The sequence below is a fragment of the Thamnophis sirtalis genome, unplaced genomic scaffold (genome assembly GCF_051295495.1).
Source record: "Thamnophis sirtalis isolate CommonGarterSnake01/CBP01778 unplaced genomic scaffold, rThaSir2_p1.2 scaffold_3, whole genome shotgun sequence".
In the NCBI taxonomy this organism is placed as follows: Eukaryota; Metazoa; Chordata; class Lepidosauria; order Squamata; family Natricidae; genus Thamnophis; species Thamnophis sirtalis.
The window spans coordinates 142258775-142276884 of record NW_028261383.1 but is presented as its reverse complement, the minus strand read 5'-3'; the positions used below and the strand labels follow the sequence as shown (position 1 = coordinate 142276884).

General features: G+C 43.3%; 1 protein-coding gene across 1 annotated transcript in view; it reads right to left on the bottom strand.

The window, feature by feature from the left end:
- Nucleotides 1–15507, bottom strand: part of GDF11 (growth differentiation factor 11) — a 31051-nt gene extending 15544 nt beyond the window's left edge. Inside the window, exon 1 of the mRNA XM_087710279.1 lies at nt 15102–15507. Coding sequence (XP_087566405.1) covers nt 15102–15492 — 391 coding nt within the window. The 5' untranslated portion in view covers nt 15493–15507. The remainder of the gene's footprint in view (nt 1–15101) is intronic.
- Between the last annotated feature and the right edge of the window lie 2603 nt (nt 15508–18110).

Below are 18110 nucleotides of genomic sequence, written 5' to 3'. Positions count from 1 at the left end.
GTACATAGCAGGGATGAAATTCAGCGGTTCCACCACAAAACCGTGTTCAACTAAACCGCACTCGACAAAACCGCGTAGCTGACGTCATCAACAGGGTGACAACAGCGCGGAGACAGAAGCACGCTGTAAATGCTAAACCTAAAATTAACACCTAAACCTAAACCTAACCCCCCTAAACCTAATCCTAAACCTAACCCTAAACCTAACCCTTAATCTAACCCTAAACCTAATCCTAACCCTTAACCTAACCCTTAACCTAACCCTAAACCTAATCCTAAACCTAACCCTTAACCTAACCCTAAACCTAATCCTAACCCTTAACCTAACCCTAACCCTAAACCTAACCCTAACCCTAACCCTTAACCTAACCCTAAAGCTAACCCTAAACCTAACCCTTACCTTAAGTTGAATCGGCTTGCTTTCAAAGCGCTATTTAATCTTTTTATCTTCTTTCTCCGCGCTCGCTGTTGTCGCCCTGTTGATGACGTCAGCGACGCGGTTTAATTGGGCGCGACTTAGTCGAGCGCGGTTTTGTCGTGCCACGAAATTCAGCAAGTGGAAATTTTGAGTAGTTTGGAGAACTGGCAAATACCACCTCTGGCTAGCTCCAGAGTGGAGTGCAAATGATTTTGCAATATTCTTCCCCCAGGAGTGGGGAGGGAATGGGGTTTTGCAGTATCCTTTCCCTGCCATGCCCACCAAACCACGCCCACAGAACCGGTAGTAAAAAAAAAAGTGCATTTCACCACTAGTACATAGATATGAACTTCATGAAGTTTCCTTAGAAAGGTTTATCATGGCAGGTGCAATAATAGAAGATATTTAGAGAGTGAAACCTTTAGCCATCTCTACCAGTTGCTGAATGTCGTTCTTACACTTCTTACTACAGAAGCAAATCAACCAGAAATAGAGAGCTGGCTTTGCATCTCTGTCTGAGAAATACTGTTCTCTTCTCACATGGCTTCAAGACACCTGAATCTATCCAGCTGTTCTGAGTGCTTAGCAGAGAGAAAGTGAATGTGCACATGTCCCAAAGTAATCAAAAGCAAACATGGTACATTCCAATGTTTTGAAATCCATCCCCTATTAACCCCAAGAAGGATGATAATGTGGGTGCTGTAATCCAAAACATCTAGAGGGTGCCAAGTTGCCTACTCCTCTGCTAATAAATGCACATAAGTGAGAAGTAGCACATACTGCAATATTTGTTTTATTTAGTAAATGTGTACTCCATCTTTGTCTTGTGTTAAAACAATTAATTTAAAGTAATTACAAATTCAAGATTTAATGTATAAATCATAGCTGAATAACAGAATTCTTAAAGTGGGGAGGTGAAGCACAGCAAATTAAAGCAGGCAAAAATTAGAATTCCATTTCATTAAGACTAACCAACCCAGCAAGTCATACAGTATGGCTGTTAAAATCAAAATATTTTACCTATGTACCTATAAAGTTTCAAGAAAGGGAACCCCATAATTCCATAAAGGAAGTCTTTTCCTACATCCAACAATTTTTTTCCCTTAATATTTATCATCCATCCATCCATCTATCATCTATCTGGAGAAGGCCATCTTAGCGGATCTTAAAGTAAGCAGATTTATTCAGGAAGAGTTAATTATTGAAGGTCTAGATTACTTCATGAATTGCGCTGAATATGGCTGGACATGTTCCTTTCTATCTTGGCCCTTTTTATCCTTTCCAAACATATGCACATGCACACCAATAATGACCTACCGAGTCATCTATCTTGCAGTTTATTAGGAATTTGAAATTTCCCTACCTTATATTACATGAAATATCAAATCATTCCAGGTAATTACTCATACTTGCCTGGGCTGATACCCTGTTTCCTTGAAAATAAGATCTCCCCGGATAATAAGCCCAATTGGGCTTTTCAATGCATGAGCTAAAATAAGCCCTCTCCGAAAATATTGCAACAAGGCAGCAGCCATGAGGTGACCACACTTGCCGCCTCCTGGACCTCAAAAATAATAAGACCTCCCCAAAAATAAGGCCAAGTGCTTATTTCAGGGATCAAAGAAAATAAGATCCTGTCTTGTTTTTGGGGAAACATGGTAGCAACAGGCATACAACATTTTATGGGTACAAGCTTCTCATTCCAAGTTCCAGGATCTGCCAATACTAGAGGTGGAATCATAGGATGGCAGGATTATACTGTAGTGTAGAGCATGTGCTTTGGATGTAGAAGATCCTAGGTACAATCTACAACTAGGACTGGAGAATACTGTAAGAAATTTCCAATGCCAGTCCACGTTGAGAACGCCAGAATAGATGGATCGCTGCTCTGACACAGTATAGAGAAATGGTCTATATTTTGAGACGTCTTCCAGAGGTTATGGGGAGATAGAAGCAGAACACTGGATCTGAATAGAATAAGCTATAACCCTACTTCTTGCTTCTATAATGAATTAAATCAGCTGTTCCCCTACCAGCTGCCTTCCTGAGGTGCTAAATTTTGACTCCAATAATTCTTCATCCATAATTTTTAGAACTTTTCATCCCAATATACTTGGAAGACATATAGTACTTGGGGGGAATAGTTATATGCTAAACTTGAAAATAAGCATCTTTGCAAAGCGTTTCCAGTCCATACCCTACTTTCCCTATAATTAGTATTATGAATTCTAGCATTAATCTGCATTTATAAAAAAATAATCCTCCTTTGCAATGGATAGATGAGACTTTTATTTGCTGGAATTTATATCTAATCATTTTTATTATTCCATCTTTATGGAATTTAAACCTTTTTGGCAGCCATACTGATGGTCAATTATGTATATTTTCCTTTGATTAAAGCTCCAGTGGTAATCTTCTTTTCTCCTTTCTTTCTCTCTCTCTCGCAGATACACCTAAAACATCTGAATTGAAAATTTTGTCATAATATTTCAGTGACATTTTTTCAATTGTTTGCATACTATTAATGTGCATTTGGGGTTGTGTGGGAAGCTCAGTTAATAGGCACTCATATTTAATATTTTTTGGCTTCCAGTCCTCGTGATGCCTGCTTTCAGTTAAAAACAATCAGATGTCCCAAATCTATTACCCAGCATGTAACTTATTACAGAAATAGGTTGTTTTTACACAAAATACTAAACTGCGACCCAAATTACATTTTAGGTTTATTAGGTTTAGGTTTATTAGATTTATATGCCACCCTTTTCCCAAGGACTCAGGGTGGCGTACAACATTAAAAAAACACATAATACAAAAGTTAAAAAAAATTAAATAGAATAACCCAAACAAACCCAATAAGAATTGACAATAACATTTTTAAAAAAATTTGAATTAAAATTAACAATGACCAATAATTTGTTTTGTTTTGTTCAGGCCAGGCTGGCTTGCTGGAAAAGCCAACTTTTTAGGGTGCGTCAGAAGGATCAGAGGTCGGGGATTATACGAAGCTCTGGGGGCAGCTCATTCCAGAGGGAAGGTGCTCCCACAGAGAAGGCTCTCCCCCTCGGGGTCGCTAGCCGACACTGTCTGGCCAATGGCACCCTGAGGAGGCCAACTCTGTGGGATCGCACTGGACGGTGGGAGGCTACCGGTGGCAGTAGATGGTCTCACAGGTACCCTGGGCCTAAGCCATGGAGCGCTTTAAATGTCATAATTAGTACCTTGCATTGCACCCGGAAGACAACCGGCAACCAGTGCAGGCCGCCTAAAAGGGGTGTAACATGGGAGCACCTAGGTGCCCCCATCATAACCCGCGCAGCCTCATTCTGGACCAGTTGAAGCCTCCGGGTGCTCTCCAAGGGTAGCCCCATGCAGAGAGCGTTACAGTAGTCCAGGCAAGAAAGGACAAGGGCATGAGTGACTGTGCACAGAGCATTTTAGCTTTCATATGCTCCACAAGCCAGTCCATCTAGTTATTTTATGGTTCATTGTTGTGCAACATCAGAAAATTAGATTGAGTGAACTTGGATTGACTATGGGTGTGTCATGCAAACCAAATGACAGAATCTTTATTTGTTGGGCTATAACTAATTTAACATGTTAATTTATCTGTGCCCTCCAGCGTGCTATGCAGTTCTACTAGTCAGTATTCAGGTGGGAGAAAAACAAAATTGTACCAGAGTAAATGTGAGCCTAATTAAGCTCCCCTGGTCAGCTGTGTCTGTCAAAAACTCTGTTAACCTTTGGGCAGTGCCTAATCCTCAACTCATTAATCCTTAAAGGAAAGATGTGGTACTATAGTTTGGCTAAAGACACAAAGTATCCCATTACAGAACTTACTCTCAGTATATGACGCTTCTCAGACTGTCAACTATGATAAAGTAAATTGTCTGTTCTTGTCAATTTAACATCTAATAAACTCTACCTATTGAATTTATTTTTGGAAATGGTCTCTGAAGTGTGACAGTATACAGATGTTCATCTAAATAAATGAAATCAATGATTCTCCATAATATTAACCAGCTGCAGCAAACTCACACTTTTTGCTGCCTGCCAGGCCAGTGGGTCAGTGGTCACTGACATAGTGACATGCCCTTCCTTTTCCTGGTTTAAGAATTCATAGGGTATTAGGCAGGCCTTGAAAAAAATGAGGGACAGCACAACTGAAATGACACAATTGTGTAAGGAACTATAACCAAGTTAATGGCTGACTGAGTTACATGGGTGGTATGAACATGAACCAGTGGTGGGTTCCTACTAGTTCAGACCGGTTCAGCCAAACCGGTAGTGGTTGGGTGGCCTGGGTCACTGGAACCAGCAGCGACTCAGGTCTGCCATGCCCCTGAACTGGTTCCCTGGGCAGTGCCATAGGCAGCACCATCTTGTTTTTCAGTTCTGCGCATGTGCAGAACAATTTTCATTGCACTGTGCATGTACTCATCAAGCACGTGCAATGCACACACGAGCGAACCAGCAGTAGTGCCTGCTGGAACCCATCACTAATATGAACGATCTCTTAAAGGCATGTATAGATATACAATCCTGATAATTCCTTAATTGAGGAATACTAGAACTGAGATTTGATTCTAAAATAGTCCCCAACTAGCTGAGCAACTTTTTTGTATTTGGTGACAAAGATACGATGGTTGTGCATGCTTTGGAAATGATTTAGAAAGAGTGCTTTGGAATCCCCAGGTGTGTACATGTAGCACTTCTTTAAAGTCATTGCATGTTTATTTTGGCTCTTGCACAAACCTAAAATAATGTAGCTGCTTTAATGAGCTTGGGATGTGATGGCTCAGTGGCTAAGACGCTGAGCTTGTCGATCAGAAAAGTCCGCAGTTCGGCTGTTTGAATCTCTAGTGCCACGTAATGGAGTGAGCTCCCGTTACTTGTCTCAGCTTCTCCCAACCTAGCAGTTCAAAAGCACGTAAAAATGTAAGTAGAAAAATAGAGACCACCTTTGGTGGGAAGGTAACAGCGTTCCGTGCGCCTTTGGCATTTAGTCATGCCAGCCACATGACCACGGAGACATCTTTGGATAGCGCTGGCTCTTCGGCTTTGAAAAGGAGATGAGCATCGCCTCCTAGAGTCAGGAACAACTAGCACATATTTGTGAGGGGAACCTTTTCCTTTACGTTTAATGAGCTGGCTTAAACAACTCATACGTATTGCTACCTGCTGCAATAAATAGAGCTACTGTGGGGTACATATAACACTATTTAGTTTCTATTGGCATTAATGATTAATGTTGGCTCTTCTAGAATTCATTGCAAGGATGAATACCCCATGGCCTACAAATCTCATATAATACTCAGCCTCTATTTTGTAGCCCCCAGACCGTTCCACAGAAGTTCGTACGCCACTGAACTTTGGAGGTACAATTTTATTTATTGTTTGGCTTCATGGAGGCACATCTTGACATATTAAACTGAAAATATCTGCCCCATACCCTCCCTCAACTGTGACATTGCTAGACTTCCAGACATGGCTGTTTTTGTGGCATGATGATGGTGATTGTGGTCTCCTTTTATAAAAATGTTGCCCTGTTTATTTTTTCAAACTTAGCATTGTTTATAAACAAAGTAAGAACAACTTCAATTACTAACAAAGTTGTACTAATGATATTGCATTGGAGACCACATTCCCCACCTCACATTGAATATGCCAAGCTGTTCCCATGGTTAAAGAATAAACTACTCCCTAGATGTTTCCACAAAGAAATATATTTATGATATCACATAACCTTGGCATAATTATTTCTATACTAGTATTGGAATTACATTTCACTTAAATATAAGTAGGTACTCCGTGAAAGCTCTATAAGATGCATCACTCTTGCAGGATGGAATTTACTATATATTTTTGCAATGAAAAGAAAGAAAAGGAAAATATAATTAGGCCAAGTTGCAACTGCATGCATGCGTATATGTGTATGTGTATGTATATGTATATGTATACATATACATTATACATATGCATATGCATACACACACACACACACACACACACACATATATATATAATACTATCTGTGCATAAATGGCTTATTACTAAAGATATGTTGTACATACTTTGAAAACATCAGTGTGACATTTTACTCCTATCTGTTTTTGAGATATTTCATTGCTTGTTAAAAATTGAAGTCTCATTACGCTTCACCATTCCAGCTTCCTTCTATTAATGTACTGTAATCAACATTGATAGCCTAGATTTTCCTGAGATATTTCAGTCTCTGATTCCTGACCTCACATTTTGGAACAAATAATAAATAATATTATAATATAATGCCTGCAAACCACTTTGTGTTTACTGTTGGTTTAAATCTACTCCTTGCAGTCAGAATGCTGGGCTGAGAATAGCATTTGGTGGATTTCACACTGTCACACACATATACACACACCCTGAAAAAACCTACAAGATACTTCATTAACTTCCCTTCTCCACCTCCAGTGCCCAAACGAAAGGTCAGCAGGGGTCATGGGTAGCCAATAAATGGTTTAGAACCCAATTATCCTTTCCCAGTTTCTTGTCTATCAGTGGGAGAAATGTATGCTTTAGATTAAAAGGGCGGGGGGGGGGGGGAGAACAGGACAGAAGGACTGAGAAGAGACCCAGAAAGGTTTATGGCCCCATTGCCTATAAAATCTTCTCTTCCTTCTGTTCAGGAACCATAAAAACACTGGCACAAACAATTGCTTCATGAAAGAATGTAAGCAGCAAAAATCATAATTGTCATCCAGAGAAAGAGAGATGAAGAAGAATGTCCAGGATTCCAGGGGATGAAACCTAAGAGTTGAGTAGATGAGCTCCAGCCAATCAGTGAGCCTGGGGCAAAGGGAACTTTTCCACATGGCTAATTAAAATCAGATTGGATTATTCTTGTCAGTGTTTGCATGCTGACTTTTTATTTTTTTATTTACTTTTTTTAGTTGAAGGGGGGGAGAAGCAAGTTGTTAAGAAGAGAGAGATGGTTGCAGCAAGGAGGAGCAGCAAACGTTTAACACAGAAAAAAGTCTCAGCTTGTCACCGATTTTATGGGCAGTAAAATTTCAAAGCAATCCAAATCTATTAATGCTAGAGAAAGAAATTTCTCAATGAGCTGTAGAATTGGCCAGGAGGGAAGTCCTTTTCCCTATTGCGATTCCTCACACTTGTGCCCCCCACACCTTTTCACCCCACACCCCTTCCTTCCGCTCGGCCTTCACACACTCCAGACCATACGCTGTCGTTCCTCCTTTACGTGGCTGCTTGCTAAACTGAGCCTTTGGAATCATTAGTTCTTCCGAAGAGCATAACATTAGAAGGGAAGGCGACGCTTATGATTATGAAATGGATGCGATTCACACAATGCGGTAAGTATTCCTGGTATACATTTTCTGTCTTTCCAGTCTCATACTGTGGGTACATTTGGGGGCAGAAGCAGAGACACTATAAGCCTGCAAAATACTATTGTTCAAATTCTATTCTGTTACAAGTGGTTTGTTTGTTTGTTTGTTTGTTAAATTTATTGACCGCCCATCTTACCACAAGGTAACAAATAGTTTTATTTCTAAAGTACATCTATTCATCTCTTTCAAAATGATGTATTGGGGCAGTGGATGAATGGCCTTTGCTCATCTTTTATCTTAAACTTCAGATTCTTGGATCCACTAATTTTAAACTCCCATCCCATGGCTACCGCCTGTATGATCAGAATAGAGGTTTCTTCTCATCAAATGATTCCATGTACATTAATTAACTCATTTCTAAGCCACTGTACGTTTCGTTTGGGAGTCTTCTGGAGCTGCTTTACTGTGAACGGTCATTTTTTTTCTCCTTCTACAGAGCCAGATTTTTTTTTTACCCATGCCAAGTGCTGACTGGATTTCAAGTCCAGCAGTTCAGTGTGAATCACCCCTCCTGAGGACTTTTAATGGCTTTCAAGTTCTTTGATTTCCTTAACTTCCTCAGTAGTATTCTGGAGGAAGTTTGACGTAACAGCCAAGTCCAATGTGGATAATTGATCCACTATTTTAGATTTATTTGAACAGTATTAGGTCTTCTCTCTTTCTTTCTCTCTCTCTCTCAATCTCTGCTCTCGGGATTAATAAGTAACATTTTGGGAGAAACTGAAGGTTCAAAGGACTCCCAATTGAGGGTTCAATGAAATGAACATATCTTTTGGTTTGCAGCTGACTTCACCCTACTTTTACTGCTCTCCCTCTGATTAGAACTATTGCTTATTAGATCTGGCTTTGTTTTCTATAGAGATTGAAGATCACCGTAGGAAACCGAGAAGAAAGAAGATTCACATTTCATTTGGGGGGGGGGGGGAGATCTAACTGCTCAGAAGTCCTTCTGAGCCCCTGCTGCGTTTTTTGTCATGAAAAAGCCGTTACAAATGAAGCAGGAAAAGATTATCTCTCTCTAGAGTTGGGTAACTGAGGCATTTATTCAATTTACTAGTACTGAAAAACACTCAAATTACTTTGAGCCCCAGTTAACAAGTGAGTGATAACTGAAGACTTTGAGTGACATCCAATTTGATGATGCTAACCAGTCCCTGAGCATTTGTCTCAGTACACAGATAGTCCATTGCAGAGTTTTTGCAGGGTGGCACTCTGCCTCGTCTGCCACCTGTGCTGGAGGCTTTTATGCCCAGTTCCAGGACAGTATTTACCTCAGTCATGCAATAGAAGAATCTTTGGAAATAAATTTGTTTGGCACTAAAAGGAATCTGATAGATTCATTGACATAAAGTATGAAGTAGGAGAGTATAATATGGTGATACTAGTATATATATGGGGATCACTTAGAAATATGTATAAAAGAGATGTTCCAAAACATTTTCAGCATATGGCTTCTAATTTTCTCAATGATGTAGCCTAATGATTCCCAATCTCATAGTATGATTTTTGTTGTTGGAACTAATGAATAGCAAAACAACTTCATGATACAATTTTATGATCTCTAAAGACCAATATAAACAAATATGAAACATAAGGTTAAATGCAGTTTACATTTCAAACATTTCATTGACTGCTAATATTTGGGGAATTTGACTTGACCAGAAACACATGTTGTTGTTAATAAAAATCTAGCAATTTTTATAATTATTATCTACAGTTAATTATATACAATTCCTTGGAGAATAAAGATGGGATGTGTTGCCCCTTTTAAGCAACAGGTGTTCAAAAAAAAGAGGCACTGACAGGCTGGATAGCTTCGATTCGATTTGATTCAATTCAAAGAAGTGTTCTTTTCTCAGCAAGTGTTATTTAAGTCACTTCATTCTGAAAAAGCAAAGTTAGCACTAATGGTGCTGAACTGTTGGCAAGTCATATAAGAATTAATATTTTCATTTAAAGAAAATTAATAAAATAAAATATTTGCTATAATTTACTTTATGTAAATTTTAGAGTGAGCCAGTAAGTGGTAATATTTAAACCTATGATTAGATTAAAGTGACTTTTTTTCAACTAAGAATAAGAGATTTGACAAAGTATAAAACATCCAACCACCTAAGCACTGAATTAGATTTATTTTCTTCTGGATAGACAATACTACAGACAAGTTCTTCACTCAAATAATCAAAAACCTGTTGTCATTAAGCTTGATTTTTAACAGGTAACTCTACTCCACATAAAATACTTCTATTGTAAACTGCATTGAGGACTTTTTTTTAAAGTAAGTGATGTGAAACAATTTAAAACAAATAAATAAAACATGAGGAGGAGGCAGGAACTATTTCCCCCCCAAGCTCACTATATCTCCACAATAAGATGGGGTCTTCAAGTAGTATGCAGTCATTTTCTCTCTTTGATAAGATAGGAATTATATTCCTTAATACAGATACCATTTCTGTCCAGCCAGGCTGTTCCAGAAAATAAACTATATTCATTTATAATAATAACAGTTAAACAGGCTGCCATTCCAATGATATATACTCAAATCCTCATTCAGTTTTAAAACACCATTAAAATGGTTAGATGGAGTCTCAACACAGAAGTAATAATTATGGAGATTACAAGGTTCACTCATATTTTCAACTCGATCTACTTTCAGTACAATGCAATCATGTACACTTCAGTTAATGCTTTAATTTCAAACAGGAAAAAAAAATCCCTCAATCAGTAATGAAGAACCTATGACTCTAAATTTTGCTGAAAAAATACCTCAGGAATACCCGCCAACTAGGGCCCATAGTGAAATATGCTTAAGGATACAGTTCAGCAACATTAGAGGGTTGTAACATCTATTCCTCATACAAGATGAATATGGATAAAGAGTTTTTCAGATATTCCCTCAGTGTCCCTTTGACAGTACCTTTCATCCATCTAACCATTCCTGTTCAGTGTTTACCAATAGATTGATTTTTGCAAATGACCTAAACACCTGTCTCCTAGTGATTTCATTGATAATATATTAGCCTGAATATCTGACTTATCATATGATACCAATGACTCTCTAATTCTCTAATTCCTATCAGGTTTTAAAATATAGTTCTTCCAATTTTCTAACTCATATAATATTAAGCTCATTCTTAAGGTGTATTTATTTGCTGTGATATACCAAATGATACTTTAAAAATCTATTATTGCTCTAGAAACCAGAGATCAAGAGGATATTCATCAATATACTGGAACACATTCAATGGACATCATATTCTCACCGAGTAACAGATGAAAACAACAGAGATGGAAGGGACCTTCAAGGTCTTCTACTCCAATAAGGTTTTTCCAGCTCAAGCAGGAAATGCTATACCATCTCAGACAAATGGCTGTCCAGTCTCTTCTTAAAAACCTCCAGTGATGAACCACCCACAAATTCTGAAGACAAGCCATTCCACTGGTTTAATATTCTCACTATCAGGAATTTCCTCTAACCTAGTTCTAGGTTACTTCTGTCCTTGCTTAGTTTCCATCCATTGCTTCTTTTCCTGCCTTCAGGTGCTTTTGGATAATAGGTTGACACCCCTCCCCTTTCTTTGTGGCAGCCTCTTCAAATACATCTCATCTCATTGCAATTACAGAATGACTTCAGTGCCCCTTATTCTCAGCCTAACTAGCCTTGAGATTTAAGTTATATCCTGCTGTAAATGATAATGGAAAGACAGTTCTATGTAGTGGTAAAGGCTAGAAACTGGAAGACCATGTTTTAATCCCACCATAGGCCCAAAGCCAACTGGTTGACCTTTGAGCCAATCCTTCTCTCTCAGCCCTAGGAAGCAGGCAAAGGCAAACCACTTCCAAAAACCTTGCCAAGGGAACAGCAGGGATTAGTCCAGGCAATTTACCTGCAGTCAACCCTGACTCGAAGGCACAAAAAGTTAATGGGAGGATAGGAAGCTTCTATCCCTCAGGTGCTGCTGAGTTATAATTGCTAGGATCCCGCAACATTAGACTTCTTAGCTACGGCAGCAGCATTTGAAAAGTCATGATTTCCTGTCCTATAGGAAAAGACAGTGCCTATAGACAGACAGTGAATTTAAAGAAATTTTGTGTTCTATGATTTGCTTGCTGTAATATCCAAAATTGATTGACATATTGGCTCAGAAAAGTTTATATAAGTTATCTTACACGAGCATGAATGGCAAAATGGTACAACAAGCACTTTTAAGGATGCTGCTTTTGCAATCCGAGGGACCAATAAGGCTAATACCTATGCCTCATATGGAAAAGGGTCTATGCTACGGGTATCAAACTTAGGGCATCACGTTGCCATCATGTGACATTTTGCAATATATCCCCCCCCTTTGCGGAGCTGGGGTGGGCGTGGCCTCCGTGTGATACATCCAGCCTATGGGCCACCAGTTTAACACCCCTGGTCTATGCTAACTGTTTTCAGCATGGTAAATAAATGGCTCTCATCTCCACTTAATTTTATAATATGGTTACACATCACTTGTTCAAGCATACTGCTGCTATCCAGCATTCTTTAACTGAATACTGTACCAACTGTTCTTAATTTTTTTAAACTAATTGAAGTGCTATAAAAAACTGCATGAAAAGTTATTCTGCATTGTTTCCCCCACTTGAAAATCAGTTCCTCTTTGGTGGCAGTATCTGCATTCCCCTGATGGCAAAGCTTTCCTAACTAAAAGTTGGAACTACAGAGGTCTGTAGCTGAAGGGAGCACACTTAAAAGTGTAGGAAATGAAGGTGAATGTGTGAATGACACCTAATTATTCAAGGAGGAAAGTTTGCTTGATTTGCAGGCATCAGATGCATGTATATGAGCTTAGCCCTAGAGAGATTTGCTTACACAATAGAGTTTCAGTGACTCTTGTCTCATGTTTGAATATAAGGATTATGTACCACAGAGATTATTCCCTGAAGTCAAAGCAAGCAAAGAAGGCAGAAAAGCTGCAGATTCATAATGCAGAGCTGTAATTAGTCAGCATTTGCTCTTCATTTCAGGCTCCAGTACACCTTTCCCCCCTGAAGGATACTGCGAGATTTCACTTGTTTAAAAAGAATACCCTGGCTATATTGCACGAAGCATAAATTGGCACACACACAGTATTACCAAACATTATGTGCTTTGTCAGATATTGGCTAGTGTGTTGCAGGAAACAAATTGTGTGGCTTACCTTGTTTGACAACCCCTGTGAAAATTGTATACAAATAAAGCATACATTGTTCTCTATTTGTAATAGCCAGCCAAATATAACTATATATCCCCCAAATATGAAGTTATTATTTACTGCTGGTTGAGCATGCAGGATTGTGTTAGGCTGTTGTCATTGAACTAGAAGAAAATTAAAAGGGCCTCTATGCTGAAATTGCAGTATTCACTGAGCAAGCTAAAGTCTTGAGGGAGGGGTCATTTTGAGATTTATCATGGGGAGGAATGTATGTGTGTGTACACGCATCCTCCTCCCCAGAATAAATCTCAAAATGATCTCTACCCCCAAGACTTATCTCGTCCATCAAGCAGCAGGTAAAGTGCCCCTACAATCCCCTAGCAATTGTGCAACTGTGACAGAAATTAGCAGATCACTTTGTCTTCTTTCCACTCCCACTACCTGCAATTTCTATTAAATTGCCCTTTATGGTTTACAAAGAGGAAAACTTTCAAAGAAGCAACAGCAGCACTCTTAGAGGAGCCTGAAACTAACAGGTATCTTGTCAATGGCAATTCCAACCGCTGCAACTCCTGAAAATATACCTCAGTCACTTCAGGGTCCCCCTAAGATCAATATTGCATAAGGACTTCCACACTCAGTCCCCTCGCAAGCAAACCAGCCAAGGGAATGGTGGCAAGAAAGAAAGAAAGATTACATCCCACATAGGCCTGTCATTCCCCAGCCATTCTTGCTTGTTTTCTCAAAGCTCTAGGAAACATTTACTTTTAACTGATTTTTCCCCCCTTCACAAATGAAAAAATGCCATTCAATGTGAGGTTATAATAAACGGGAGAAGTACAAAGGGGCTTGGATTTTGGCAGACCTGGAAAGAGAACAAGGAGGGAGCCTGATGAGGAGGGAGGCAGCTGGATATTGCAAACGCTCTGCTGGCTGGGCAAACTTCTGAGTGTTTGCAGCTGGCGAAAGGAACTCACAAAAGGGATTATGCCTTAACTTGGCAGGGGGAGAGAAAGGAGCTACCCTCTCCAGCGGGGAGAAATGCTGTTTCTCCTTTCTGTTTGCAAGAGAGCATGACTGGCAGAGGCCTTTCAGAATCATGACACCTTTCGGCAACTGTGCTCTGGAGCAGAACCTCTCCATGACCTTTCTTAGGTTTATTTGGTTTGGGCAAGAAGTACTTTTTCACACAACACTAATCTACGCACTGACCTCCCCCCTCCCTCCCCTCCCCTTCACTCTACCTCCACACACTTTAAGCTCCAAACCCACAGAACAGTGCAGCCACAGAGCTCTCAACAGGGATGAGTTTGCACAATATGTTGGTGTTGCCAAAACTGGACGCAGAAAAGCTTCTGCACAAAGCAGAGCTTTTCTCTTCAAGTGCATCTGCTGGGCAAAGAACTTTGCACAACTTAGGGGAAAGCATTAGGTTTCTGCAAGTCAATTGGGGAAAAGTCTCTCCCCTTCTTCTTTTCCCCCCCTCTCCTCCCCTCCCCAAACATAGAAAGCAGGGTCGAACATTTTGAGGAGCAGAGGCCTTTCATTCAACTCAACCTTTCCTATCTGACCCCTCCTGGCATTTGCTCTCTAGGGCACAGGGGCAGGTTAAGCATTAAACTAACCTGACAGTGAAATCAGTCCTTAAGAGATACTCAAAGAAATCCGGCCCATACGGAGATGGAGAGAGGACTTAGTGCTGATGCCTTCTTCACACCTGGTCGGCTCTCTCTCTCTCTCTCTCTCTCTCTCTCTCTCTCTCTCTCTCTCTCTCTCTCTCTCTCTCTCTCTCTCTCTCTCTCTCTCTCTCCTCCCGCACCACCCGGCAAAAACCCAGCCATCTGCAGCAAAGGAGCCCACCCATTCCCTTTGATTTGGAGGTCCCTGGCGACGCCAGCGCTGCTGCTGCTGCTGCTGTGGCTGCTGCTGCTGCTGCTCTGGGAGCGGTTTCTGCCGAGCTGCAATAAACAATAAACCCCAAGACTCGCAGAGGCGAAGCGGCTGGCTGGCCGGCTGGGCTCTCCTCCTCCCTCCCCCAAGCCCGCGGCCGCGAAAGTTGCGCTTGGCCGCTGCAGGCAGCCCGGCTCCTGCCTTCTTTAACAAAGAAGCCCCGGCTTACTTTCTTGAGCCATGCTGATGACAGTCTCGGTGGTGGCGTGGTACTCGTCCTCCTCCAGGTAGTCGTCGTGCTGGAAGGAGTCCCCCTGGAAGTCGTGCAAGTCCAGGATCTGCTGCAGCGGCGGGGCTTTGGGCAGCAGCTGGTTGACCACCTCGCGGGTGATGTTGGGCGCCTCTTTGAGCCTCAGCTTGCTGAGGATCTGCGACTTGATGCTCTCCAGCCTCATCTCTTTGCTGTGCTTGCGCCAAAGGCACACCGGGCAGCTCTGGTCCTCGGGCTCTGTCACCAGGGGGACGCCCTCCGTGGGCGCCTTCTCGCCGGGCTCGCCCGCGCAGAACTCCAGCGACAGGACCAGGAAGCCCCAGAAGACGGTCGACTTGGGCACCGGCATGTCTGGCGCTTCTCCGCTCGCTCGCTCGCTCCCTAGCCCAGCAAGCCCTGCTCCTTTCTCTTCTGGCTCGGCCTCGGGATGATGGGCTGCAGCTGCTGGGTGCTTGGGGGGTGGTGCCGCCGCCGCCGCTAAGTTCTTTGGGGTTGGAGATGGGGGGGCGACTTGCTGGTTGGGGGAAGGAGAGGAGGGGGGGAAAGAAAGAAGGACTCTCCTTTTATATCCCAACTGAACTGTGTCGTAAAAAGCCTTGATTGGCTGCGGAGGCAACAAAAGAGCTCTCGGCAAAAGGGCTGTCACCGGCAGGGGAAAGCGAGCGGACTTCTCCGCGCTCTCCTCGGGTCAGGGCGAAGCATTCCGACCGCGCTCGCCTCTCCCGGGTGTCAAACCTTTTAAAGGCTGGCAGCGCTCTTTGAAGCGGGGAGGGGAGGGGGCGCCCAGATGGGGAGGGAGGGAGGGAGCGTGCGGAGGAGGCATCTGACAGCCCCTTAAAGAAACAAAGTCCCCTTTTTTCCCCTTCACCCCCAACCCCGCGCGCTACCTTCCCGCGGCAGGCGGAGCGGGGTGGCTTTCGGCCCCGGGCCCCGAGGGGAGGAGGCGCTCCTAACAATACGCGGGGAGGGACGGCTCGGGCACTCGGGCGAAGCGGTGGCCGAGCGAGTGGCCAGAGGGTGGGGAGGACGGAGAGAGCGAGGGATAAGCGTCCGCCACTATCCTCGACCTCGTCCCGCCTCGGGTGCCGACCCACCTGGCGCTCCCCCCCCCAATACACACGAGCCCCTCCGGGCTTCTGGACTTCTGAGGCGGCCAGCACCGTTTTGCTTCGGCGCAGAGTTTGCCTCAGCGTCCCTCCCCTCCTCTCTCTCTCTCTCTCTCTCTGGGCCATTTGACAGTTTCTAAGTGCCCGTGCCGTCTGACTCCCCGATCGATTCGACCGTTTCTAGCTCTCTCCTTTTCTCTCCGGGTCCTGGGTGGCTTTGACAGTCCTGGAGGGCTCCTCCCCGCTCCCGCCCGGCAAGACACGCGCGCCGCAGCCAAGACAGCGCGGAGCCGAGGAGAGGGAGAGAGAGGGAGCCCTCGCCCGCCTTTCGCCCGAAGCTGGCCTGGCGGGCGGGCTGCTGTCACTCTCCGCTGCCCTCGGGCGACAGGCGCTGCGGCTGCCCCGCGCTGCGTCTCCCGCGGCCGCCACTCTGCTGCCCAGCATCCGAGCGCCTGGAAAGGTGCCCGGCGTGGCTCCAGACCCGGAGCCCAGCCACGTGCGGCTGTGTTTTTTTTTTGCCGTCGGAGAGCGGAGGGGCGGCCGTCGGAGGCGCGCAGGCCAAGCGCAGCAACCTTCCGCCCCTACGCCCGCGGGACTCCTGGCGGGAAAGCGAGCGAGCGAGCTCTCGAGCCCTTTCTCCGCCGGCCCCGGAGCGGAAAGGGGGCGAGGGAGCGGGCCAGGTGAGGCGCCAATAGAGCAGCCTGCCGATGGGGCCGAGCAGGGGCAGCCGGAGCCGGAAGAAAGGCGGCTGTGGGTCTGCTGCGATGCTCTGTCCGAGGCAGGAGCTCCGCTTCACCTGCCAGCAGCAGAGCTTCGGTTTTACTTACGCAGAAATACAGTCGAGTGCATGAAGAAGCCCCGTCAAATATGCTCTCCTCCTGCCTTGCCCAAGTGGCACCTCTGCTTTGGTGGGCCCTGTAAAAACCCCTCAAAATATTCAGATACTCAAAATATGATCCTCGGGAGAAGTATGTTGATTTGTAATGTCTAGGCTCCAAAGTAGTATGAGTGTAAATTAGTTGCTCTTTTCCCCGTATAGGTAAAAAAGGGAAGTGCATAGAACATCTTAGTTTCCTGAAATAGCCAACCTAATCTTGGGCGGAGTAACACACACACACACACAAATCCTTTGGACCAGAATTTTTTGAAGTCCCAGCTGCCATGGACAGAGACCTGGCATTACATAGGTGATCTATCACTCGAAAGGGCACCAGGCTGCCTATCTTAGTGCCCATCAGGATCACTATAGACCTGGGCAAAGGAGCATTGTAAGACAAATGCACATTTCAAACAGTATTTGTCTTCAGCCATTCGGTCTATGGATGTTATAAGGTTCCTTATTTAATTGAAAGGATCTAAGCAGATTTCGCTTTAGAGAGGGATTGAACAGAAGAATAACTCCTTGTGCTGCTGCCTAAAAGTTCAGATCAGTCCATGGCCTGGAGTCTCCAGGTGGGGCTAGGGGGAAAAAAAACATGATCTGAAACGTTGGCACACTGCTCCCTCTTGCTGCCATCCCCAACCTTAGCCTGGCATTTCCATCCATTGGGTCCTTCACTTCTTAACATTCCTGAGCAGCAAAAGCACATACAGTAAAAGGTCATCGTGAGAAAAGAATGTCTCATTTATCACATAGAGTTGCTTAGTAAGAAGCCTCTCCACACAATGAGTGGGGAAGGGGGTGGGGTAAGGGTAGACACCCTCATGGAGAAAATATGTACAGTCATGTACCCAGTAAGGTAGCCAGATAGAAAGAACTTCTTTCTCCTGCCAATCATCATCATCTTCAGATCAGAGGATCCATGAATACAAGCATGTGAGGCTGGTTTTACTTTTGCATTTCTTCATGCCTGGCCTATCA